The sequence below is a fragment of the Sinocyclocheilus anshuiensis genome, unplaced genomic scaffold, assembly GCF_001515605.1.
Source record: "Sinocyclocheilus anshuiensis isolate Anshui unplaced genomic scaffold, SAMN03320099.WGS_v1.1 scaffold690, whole genome shotgun sequence".
Lineage (NCBI taxonomy): Eukaryota > Metazoa > Chordata > Actinopteri > Cypriniformes > Cyprinidae > Sinocyclocheilus > Sinocyclocheilus anshuiensis.
Window position 1 is genome coordinate 1,566,374 of NW_015547715.1, and position 11,473 is coordinate 1,577,846.

The 11,473-nt window shown below is 32.4% G+C and overlaps 1 protein-coding gene across 1 annotated transcript in view; it reads left to right on the forward strand.

The window, feature by feature from the left end:
• The window catches only part of LOC107704112 (kinesin-like protein KIF2A), a 21,382-nt gene extending 11,666 nt beyond the window's left edge, over positions 1-9,716 (forward strand). Inside the window, exons 7-20 of the mRNA XM_016506967.1 lie at positions 1,739-1,834; positions 1,954-2,008; positions 2,092-2,254; positions 3,166-3,256; positions 3,340-3,403; positions 3,482-3,573; positions 4,210-4,352; positions 4,620-4,824; positions 4,958-5,068; positions 5,168-5,235; positions 5,921-6,141; positions 6,232-6,320; positions 7,697-7,832; positions 9,042-9,716. Coding sequence (XP_016362453.1) covers positions 1,739-1,834; positions 1,954-2,008; positions 2,092-2,254; positions 3,166-3,256; positions 3,340-3,403; positions 3,482-3,573; positions 4,210-4,352; positions 4,620-4,824; positions 4,958-5,068; positions 5,168-5,235; positions 5,921-6,141; positions 6,232-6,320; positions 7,697-7,832; positions 9,042-9,127 — 1,620 coding nt within the window. The 3' untranslated portion in view covers positions 9,128-9,716. The remainder of the gene's footprint in view (positions 1-1,738; positions 1,835-1,953; positions 2,009-2,091; positions 2,255-3,165; positions 3,257-3,339; positions 3,404-3,481; positions 3,574-4,209; positions 4,353-4,619; positions 4,825-4,957; positions 5,069-5,167; positions 5,236-5,920; positions 6,142-6,231; positions 6,321-7,696; positions 7,833-9,041) is intronic.
• Positions 9,717-11,473: the final 1,757 nt, after the last annotated feature.

Here is an 11,473-nt window from a genome sequence, read left to right on the forward strand (position 1 = left end):
GTCTACTTGGGCTTCATTGTGTTTAGTTTTGACAGTTGGAGTTTAACGGAATGTTCAGATAAGCAGAGACTTTTCAGTGCAAGTTTATGGGATTTTTATGATTTTTAATCTTCATGTTTATGAAAACCATAAGTCCGATCAGTTAGAAAAGATATAGCACACGGTCAGATCAGTATGAAGAGCTGGGCTGAGTTTGGAGTCTGCAGAGTTAAAGCTCTAGGAGGAGTAGCAGTCAGAAATTTTAGTCTCAAGTATATGGGATTTTTCCAAGTTTTAATCATCATTTTTAGGAATACTGTAAATCGGATCAGTCTGAAAAGATATAGCAACCCGAGTCAGAACAGTCTGAAGGTCTGAGCCGAGTTTGGTGGTTCTAGCTTTAAAGCCCTAGGAGGAGATACTGTTTACATTTTTGGTCAGAAGAAGAAGAAGAAGAAGAAGAACTAGATAAAAAAGTTCGTCAAGACAAACTTTAAGTTGGCTTGAGAAAGCCGGACCAGAAAGTTTGAAAAAGAAGAAGAAGAAGAAGAAGAAGAAGTTTAAATACAATATCAGTAAGTTGGCTTTCACAAGCCAACTTAATAAGTTTAAAACGGATTTCAGTAAGTTGGCTTTCTCAAGCCAACTTAATGAAAGCTGTGTAAGTATTGTTCCTTGTTAGAGTGTGTTAATTTCAACATTTACTATTACTATTATTATTATGATTTTTACTACTACTACTAGTATGGTTCAGTAATGGTTTTGTTAATAAAGCACTATTTTAGTTTTTGTTCAGTATCAATTTTAAAACAATCGGTTAATTAATCGGTATCGGCAAAATCCACTATCGGTCGACCTCTAATATACAGTGGGTACGGAAAGTATTCAGACCCCCATATATATATATATATATATAATGTGTTGTGTTTTATTGCGTAATGTGCATTGCAATTGTAATGTTTATTAATTTATGTTGCTTATTGCATATTAAAATTATAAAATTGTATCTGTTTATTTATTTATTATATACTATGAATATTGTTGGCTTGGTGACAAATTGCATGTTATGCTCCTCATTTCTAAGTCGCTTTCAATTAAAGCATCTACCAGGGTTATTATAGTTAAACAAAACCACGAAAAAAAAAACTTAAACATTTTATTTCACCTAGTGAATAATGAATAGAAATGACTCAGCATTTCTCATTTTCATTTAGTTTATCTTGGTATACTAAAACACCTAAAACTGCAATTAAAAATGAATAAAGACCATATAGACATTAAAAAAAAAAAAAAATTAAAATGGAAATTATAAAAATAAGTAGTTAAAAATATTAATAAAACTAATATAATAACACTGGTGTCTGCGAAATTAATTAATGTTAGGGTTAGAATAAATTATTTTATTTAGAATGAATAAATTATTTAAAGTTTTATTTATTATAATTGTTTCATTATAGAAATATCAGGCAGTATATGGTATACACTCTGCAGTGTTCATTTTGTTATAAACTTGCATTTTGAACGCATCCTAAATGTTCCAAACATTGGTCACATGATCTTACTATGTTACTTGTTTAACTCCGTGGTTAGCATCTAGTTATCATCTTAGTAATTAAATTAATTTGCATTTCTAATCCAAATTAGTAAATAAAAATGTCCTGACTGTTAACATGACTTAACCTGACTTAACATCTCAAGAAGGTGATGTTATTATGTTATAAGCTCTTGTGGTATTAACTGTGAGTTTTTGATTACACAGGAGGTCGATGCCACAACCCCTAATTATGAAATCATGTGCATGATCCGAGACTTCAGAGCGAGTTTGGACTACAGACCGCTGACCACTGCAGATCTGGTGAAGAACTGCATCATTACCATCACGTGCTCCATAGTTATTTCATCTCCATGTGATGCATTAGCTGTGTTGGATGTTGTTCTTATAGATATGTCTTAATAATATGTATATGCTCTCAGATTGAGGACCACAGGATATGCGTGTGTGTGCGGACGCGGCCACTGAACAAGAAAGGTAAGGATGACAGTTTCTGATTCTGTATCGTCAGTGTGTTGGTGTTGTTTGTGATGCAGCTCATCATGTATGTTGACTCTCAGAGCTGACCATGAAGGATCTGGACGTCATCACCATCCCCAGTAAAGACGTGGTCATGGTCCACGAGCCCAAGCAGAAAGTGGATTTAACCAGATACCTGGAGAACCAGACGTTCCGCTTCGATTACGCTTTCGACGACATCTCCACAAACGAAATGGTGTACAGGTCAGATGTTTGTTGTTTTACAGAGAAATAGTAAAAAAGGAAAGACAAGAGAGAGCAAAAATTAACCTGTGCAGTCTCACACTGTAAAAAGTAAGAAATATAAAAATATTTTTTTTTATATAAAAATATAAATATATTAATATATAAAAAATATAAGTATAATTTGTTGGGTCTCACACTTTGTGTACTCTTGATGGACACTCACTGGGTCCATCAGACTGGAGACATTTTTGTGGTAATGTGACCAAAAATATTTAAGACCTACTGAATCTGAATTTAAGACATTTTAAGACTTTTTAAGGCCTTATTTTAGGAAAACTTTATTTAAGACATTTTAAGACTTTTTAAGGACCCGCGGCCACCCTGTGTTATTTGTTCAGACTCAACAAAGTTGAGTAACAAATCTAAATATATTTTTATAAAAATATAAATATATTAATATTTTAAAAATAAATCAAATATAATTTGTTCAGTCTTGCACTGTACAAAGTAACAAATATATATTTTTTATAAAAACATAAATATATTTTAAAAATCTATAAAAAAATATTATTTGTTCAGTCCTGCACTAAACAAATTAACAATAAAAAAAAATCATGTTTTTATAAAAATATAAAATGCAATTATTTCTGAAAATAAGACTGTGTTCTAATTTGATAATATTGTTTTCTCTGCCTACACAGCCTTGGTAACATTAGCAGACAAGAACATTTATTTTAGAGACAGAAAGTAATTTCATTTTGAGGAAAAAAAAATAATATTTTTTAAAAACTAGAATAGTGTACATTTATGAATAATAAGATCAGAGATATATAAGTAAAAAGTTTTACTGTGGTTTATTATGCTTTTTTTTGTTTGTTTTAAATGCTGTTGTCATATAAAGTGAAGTCTCCGGGTGTGATGTGTTTCAGGTTCACTGCTCGGCCGCTGGTGGAGACCATATTTGAGAGGGGAATGGCCACTTGCTTTGCTTACGGTCAGACGGGCAGCGGGAAAACTCATGTAAGCTGATGACATCACATTACAGGAACACATCTTCCCAGAGGATCCTTTATTTGTCATAATCGATTTTCCCTTCATTCCAGACCATGGGAGGAGATTTTTCGGGGAAGAACCAGGATTGCTCTAAAGGGATCTACGCTCTCGCTGGTGTGTGTCTGACCTGCTGTTTTTCTGATCTGATATTGAGCGATCATTTTCATCAATTTGACTCTGCTTTTCTTTCAGCACGGGATGTTTTTCTCATGTTAAAAAAACCAAACTACAAGAAGTTGGCTCTTCAGGTGTACGCGACGTTCTTTGAAATCTACAGCGGGAAGGCAAGTTCTGTGGTCCACATGATTAATGAATGTAATAAATATTATAAAATATTTATTATTATTATAAAAATAGCAGTATTATTGTAGTATTATTTCTATACTATTATAGTATTAATTAATATTTTGAATACGCTTTTATTTTTATATATTTTCAATTTAGTTTAGTAATTCTTCGTTTTTGACATTTGCATTTGGTTAAATTTAATTTCAGTAATTTTAATTCTTAAACTTATATTATTTCTGTTGTTAGTTATCATGCTCTTTGAAATCTACAGTGGAAAGGCAAGTTCTCTAGTTCACATTAATAATTAGTATTTTTATATTCATATTTTATTAGTATTTTATATTCATATTTCGAATGACCTTTTATTTTCACTCATTTTAATTTTAAAGTGCATTTGTCTTTTTAGTTTTTATATTTCTATTTAGCTTTAATTTATTTCCGTTTTTATTTAATTAATTTTATTCAGTAATTTTTAGTACTTGAACTTATTAACTTATTTCAATTAAGTAGATTTTCAGGTGTGCGTTTTTTGAAATGTACAGCGGGAGGCAAGTTTCCTAGTTCACATGAATAATTAATGAGTTAATTTGTTCATGAAGTGCATGAAGTCAAATTCCAGTGGGCCGTTGCAGGTGTTTGACCTTCTGAACAGGAAGGCGAAGCTGCGAGTTCTTGAAGACGGGAAGCAGCAGGTTCAGGTGGTCGGACTGCAGGAGCGAGACGTCAAATGCACAGAGGACGTGCTCAAGCTCATCGAGATGGGCAACAGCTGCAGGTGCCACCAATCCCAAGAATTGAAACATAAAATTCAGTTTTAAGAATTGTAACATGTTTGAAAAAAAAATAATATTTATATAATAATTAAATGTTATATATTTATTTATATACATGTTCAAATTCTTTATTTTAATTGTTATATTAATAATTTATAATATTCTGAAGTTATTGTAATAATCGAAAATACTTCATAATCAGTTTCCGACAGTGACACTGTTAAAAACAGTTGGTATTAATCATGCTTTTTGTGTGTGCTTTTCCTCAGGACGTCTGGACAGACCTCGGCTAACGCTCACTCGTCCCGCAGTCACGCTGTGTTTCAGATTATCCTCCGCAGGAGGGGCAAAATGCACGGTAAATTCTCTCTCATTGACCTGGCGGGGAACGAGCGAGGGGCAGACACGTCCAGCGCTGACCGACAGACGCGGCTCGAGGGCGCCGAGATCAACAAAAGTCTCCTGGCGCTGAAGGTTTGCGCTTCAAATCGTCACACACGGCCTGCAGCTATTTGATTTGCCCATGTTTTGATGGTCCACACCTGTGAATTGAGAAAATGCATTATCGTGTTAGTATCTGGGTTGATTTATTGTTTGTGTGTGACAGGAGTGCATCAGGGCTTTGGGTCGAAACAAACCACACACTCCGTTTCGAGCCAGTAAACTCACGCAGGTCTTAAGAGATTCCTTCATCGGAGAAAACTCTAGAACATGTATGGTAAGAACACTGTGATTATATTCATATATGCATTTTCAACACCTAGTGTAATTTGTGTGTGTGTTAATGATTTAAATGTGTTTGATCTTCTGTGAATAGATCGCTACAATCTCTCCTGGAATGGCATCATGTGAAAACACATTAAACACTCTGAGATACGCCAACAGGTACGGATGTGAGCCCAGCAGACACTGCAGCTGCGGTTACAGAAAGACATGCTGAATGTTGTTTGGAGCATAACTGTATCTAGATATGAGCTGCATGTTGTTTAACCCGGTTTATTTCAAGGTTTCTAATGCAAGTAACCAGTCACATCCAGATAAATCTGTTGGCTGTAATTAAGGGAAAATTAAAAATAAAATTCATATGAGTTTTAAGAATTGTAATATGTATGTAAAAATAGAATATTTGTATTTACAGAATAATGTTAAATATATAAAATAAATATATTATGCACACTATATTTATGTACATTCATAAATTTACATGAAATTCCTTATGTACATTATTAATTAGTAAAATTCTGTATAATCCTGTATGTACCTTTATGTATTTATACTCTTTATATCTTTATAATTTAAATTGATTATATGCATATTTTGCACAATTTAAAAACAATAAACAAAAAAACATTTAAATATCTATCTATGGATGTATACACACATTCTATGAAGAAATATAATTTTTGTGCAAATGAATACATTTACATTAATATTACTCGAATTTAAACCATATTAATTCTAGACTCTTGATATTTTTATGTGTATTATGCACATATTTTTTAAATAATGTGTTGGAGGGGTTTGTAATTCCCATCTCTGTCTCACTGGCCGTCTGTCGTCCCGTCTTCAGAGTGAAGGAGTTTGGGATCAGCCCTTCCGACATTCCCTTCTCTCAGGGGGGAGGCGGGCGCTCCGAACTCTCTCCTACCTATGAGTACGATGACTTTGCTACCTCACCCAGCAGGTCTTGCCCTTCTCCAGTTTCAAGCCTGTCTCACTTCAGACAGAGCCTCCATACGAGTCCTGTGTTTCCAATTATTCTTTTCCATTACAGTTCATATGCCTCTTTACGTTTTTGTCCCGGTTTTTTTTAGTCCATTTGTCCCACATTTCAGAAATGTTTCTGTTTTCTGTTGCGTTTTCATTAATGGTTTTGCATAGCAGCTGCACTAACATGTCGGTTTGTGTTTGCTTGTGCCTCACAAGAGCATACAGAGTCCGTCATTATCATGCTGCATGAACATGTTTATGTAACATTTAACATTTCTGTTGGTTTATTGCGTCTTGAGAACCTCATGCTTTCACTGTGGTTTATTATGCATTCTAGATTTATGGACATATTCATAAATGTGCACTGTTTTCTTGTTAAAAGTCTTTATAAAATTCTGAAATTATTTATAATCATATTGTACCTTTATGTATTTATACACATTATATTATTTTTGACATTTATAGTTTATATGCATTTTTATTTTATTATTTATATTGTTTATATGCAAATGTTTTAAAATAATTCATGTAATATATATGTTTGCGCACACCCACATTCTATAATTTATTATTTAAATATACTTAACTTCTTTAAGCTATACTAATAATTTGTAACTTTTAATCAAATATATTGTATCTTTATAGACTATATATATATTCTATTCTAAAAAAAAAAAAAAAAAATATCAAATTAATGTGTCCTTGAAGAAAAATATTTTCTTAAAAAAATATATAAAAATACCAAACTCAAACTTTTCAACTGTAGTTTGTCTTAAATACATGCAGTTAAAATATATATAAAATATTTGTACACACCTGTCTATACATTCTAGAAATGTAGAGTACTAGGTACATATTAGGAGTGTAACAATATTCAAACCAAACCGGAAAGTCCGCGATACACTACCCACGATACGTATCGCGGTACTCGAGGTCTTTGTATCTTTTCAAACACCGTTGGTCATGTCTTAAGTGAATGTAAACAGTCGAGAAAGACGACGCATGTGTATCAATATCAGTGTAATGGATCTGTGATTTTTGTCTATTCCTGCTGTCTGTGTTTTTAATGTTAAACAACAAAAGAGGAAATCACTCACTTCTCTTGATTGAATAGTTTTTGTAACTTCAAGGATTTATACAGTGAAATATGCACTGTTATTAATTTTACATATGTTTACTTTTAAATTTCTGTGCCTGAAAATTACTGTTAAATATTTGAAAAACTTATTTTATTTGCTCATATTTATTTGTGCTGTTGCATTTAGTTTATTTATTTTCTTTATTTTTATTTGACCATAGTCCTTTTTTCCCTGAACATCGTACATACCGAACTGAACCGTTACACCCATAATATTCATACATTTTATTGTACAATCAATTATATTGTACCCTTATGCATTTATAGTCACAAAAATATAATTAATATAATGTATTGTTTGTGCACATCTGTCTATCCATAAGTAATTTTTGTAACTGTATATAAGCAGTTATGTTTCGTAACAAAAACATTACTTTATTTTAAAAGAACACACACACTCTCTGAGGCCAAACTTTTGAACTGTACTGTATATCTTGATTATGCTTTAATGTGTTCGTGATGGAGTACAGCGGTCATGCTGTGTGTTTGGTGTTGTAGGAGTCCATACGCTGGCTGGAGGATGAGAAGGTTCTTCTGGAGATGACAGAGGAAGTCGATTATGATGTGGAATCATACGCCACTCAGCTTGAGCAAATCCTGGATCAGAAGATTGATGTGCTAACAGAGCTCAGAGGTCAGTGTGTTCACAGTCGTCCTCCAAGAACCTGGAATTAGAATCAAATCATTGGAGTAGCCTACAAGATGTCACAGTTTTAAATGTGGTCCATATTAATTAGAGAAGACACAAACTACACAAAAATAAAATTTATTTTTAGAACATTTTTTAGGAAAATTTACTTTCTCCCCAGAAATATTACTATATATTAATTTTCAAATGAATGAAGTATTGTTCTTTATTATAATACATTAAAAATGACACTGACAACGTTTCAAATTGTCATCTATTTTAATTTAAAAAATGTATGAAGTAATGTCATAATACAATTTTTTTTATTATAGACTTGCGTTTTAAAATAGACTGTGTAGAATTTCTGTATATTACAAACATTTTTTTCACAGAATGTTTATAAATTGTTTTACAAACTGTAATATGTTTGTAAAAAATATATTTTTATTCTAGAAATTATAAAGTGTAACAATTAGTTACATAATATTAATATTATATAAAATATTCATGTGTATAAATATTCAGGTTCCTTATTTATAAAATTCTAAAATAATTTGTAATTTATAATAAATTATTGAAAATGATGCTGACATTTAAAATGGTATATTTTACTTCGTTTGAATCACTGTCATCCAAAAATAATGGTTTTAAAATAGACTTTATATGTATTTAAGATTTTTTTATTACGTAAAGACTTTTTTCATAGAATTGTAATGTTTATTAATAGTTTAAAAAAAACGGTAATGTTTGTAAAAGAATATTTATATTCCAGAAATTTATTATTTAAAAATAATTTAATAGTAATGTTATTATTAAAGTTTTATAATATTTAGTAATAATATAAATACATATTTTCTTTATTTACAAATATATACAAATTCACATGAAATGAACGTCATTAAAATTCTTCATAATCATTTGTAAAATTCTTAAATTATTTAGAATCAATTATTTACATTCAAATACACAAAAATATGAGTGGACTTAAAATAAACTTCAATTTCTTTAAACAAAATAAATGCTTCTGATTTTGGGCTGAAACATAAGCTGCACACTTCATGACACTCACGTTTTGTCAGCAATTGACTCTCAGGCTACACAACAGTATGACAAACCCATCATTCCTGTGTCTCCTATAAAGTTGTTCTCCTTCATGTCAAATCAAATGCTTCGTCAAGACAGACACACAGTAAATTGTGTTTCCTTTGGTCTCAGATAAAGTGAAGTCTTTCCGCTCGGCTCTTCAGGAAGAGGAACAGGCCAGTAAGCAGATCAACCCCAAACGCCCGCGGGCCCTGTAGCGCCACCCAGCACCAGCAGAACAATCCCATCAGCCCTCAGCTCATCAATGTATCTACATGTGTAACTTGTACGTGATGTGTCGGTTTCTTTCATCTGACAAAAGCACATTTTAATTGTATAGATTTGAGTTCTTACTAAACTGAATGATGAGTTTAAGGCCATGAGAGGATGTACGGTGAGCTAATGCATGACCAAACCAGCTCTGCATCATCTGACTGGACCGCGTGTGTGAAGCCTGTAAATATGTCATGGACTCATTCATGCTTTTCAGATGTATGTATATATATATATATATATACACCCACTCATCTACTTGCATAACAGTTTGCCAGGTAATGAAAAGCGATTATTGCCGTCCCAATGGAAAAGAGCGAATACAGTCTTAGAAATAGTTACAATTAGGGATGCACTGATATAGAAATTTTGACCAGTTATTTTTATGGCTACTAAATAAGGAAGCATGTTTTCAACACAGGATGAAAAAAATTGATAATTGCAATGTTATATCTTTCAATTCAGATTTTTTCCATTTCTAACATGGGACTTTCTATATTTAGGCTAGTTTGTATCCCGAAATTGTTTATATCACAAAATTGTGACTTTTTTTTTTTAATCTCAATTCATTATTTTTTCAGAATTGTTGGATATAAACTCTGAATTGCAAAATACAAACATATAATTCTGAAGGGGAAAAAAGCCAGAAATGCAAAATATAATCTCAAACAAAGAAATCTCGCTAAAAAATAAAAAAGGTAACTGCAACTTTTTTTCTCACAATTCAGATTTTTTTACTCCTGCAATTGCATGTTTATATCACACAATGCAGACTTTTCTTCTGAGAACCAAGTGTTAACAGCTCGCAATTCAGACGTCTCAGAATTGCTAGAAAAAAATAAAAAGAGTCAGAACTATATAAAAAGTCAGTGTTACCTTTTTTAATTTATTCTCTGTAACATTTTTTTAAATGGAAACACACTGAGCATCATTTATGAAGCACAAACATGACAATTAATTTGATTAAATTGTTCATGTATAAAAAAAGTGGCTTCATGTAAAATAAAAGTGTAAAAATATGCAAGTGGGAAATATTGTATAGTAAAATGGGCCCATGGTCAGCAATATATCGTGCATCCCTAGTTACAGTAGAAGTTGCATGACTGCAATACAGATGATCTCTATTGAGACCTACAGGAACTGATGAATTTAATAACGTGTACCAGTGATGATACAAGATTTTTTTTATATTTGATTGCCAGTAAGAGCCTTTACTGTAACAAAATACATATGTAGGCCTTATTGCAACAACTTCACAATAAACTACTAGATTTCAGTGAGAGAAACGTGTCAGTGAACAAACTACACATGCTAATTCAGCTCAGATGAACAGACCAGAGAAGGTCAGATATATTAAGGAGGACAATTTTGTTACCATACAGTGTTTTGTTTACATTTTGAGGACTATGTGAAAGTGGTCATTATAACATTCAGGCTACTGTCTCATTTTTTAAAATGCTATTTATTAAAGCATCAGTGTTTTTTTAATGTTCCCCGTCAATGCTTTGAATGATTTTGTTCCCATCTCACTGGACTCATCCCATCTGTACGGGACTCAGTGTTTCAATGTATTGCGTTGCTAAAATAAAGAGCCATCCGAAGATGTCATTCTTCTGGTATTATTATTCAGAAGACTAAAATGAAAACTTATTTTTGAGAAAATGTCCTCTAAACAACCCAGGGTTTCCCTCTCCCTCTAGACGTCGTCACTGACGCTTCGCTCAATATTCCGCTCAAATAGGTTGTGGCTAGAAGGGATTCAGCTACGGCTGGAAGTTAACAGTAAATTAAATTTTCTACACTTTAGATTGTGTTTTATTAACTTCTACACCTACCCCAACCCTAAACCTAGCCCTTACAATAATGCAAGTACAGTAATCATTAGAGCCCGACCGATATATCGTTTGGCCGATATGAGCCTGTCGCCGATATATCGGTATCGACTAATACGCCGCCGATATGAACATTTTTTTTCACAGAACATATAACGCAGATAAAATGCTTGAAATGGTGTAATTACTTAGTTTGTCCAGCAGAGCGTGCTCCATTGTTTGCTACTGGCGACATGGATGAAATGCTTTATTCCTGTTTGCAGTAGCGCTGTGCTGTATATGGTGTAGTACAGCTGCACTGGGCAATGCTGGTAAAATGACGCTACCCTCTCCCGATGCTATGTAGGGCTGGGCAAAAAAATAAATTTTTCGATTAATCGTTTTTTTAAATGACATCGATTCGATATCGATTCTCAAAAGCCACGAATCGATCTTTTCCGGGATTTATTTCAGCACATT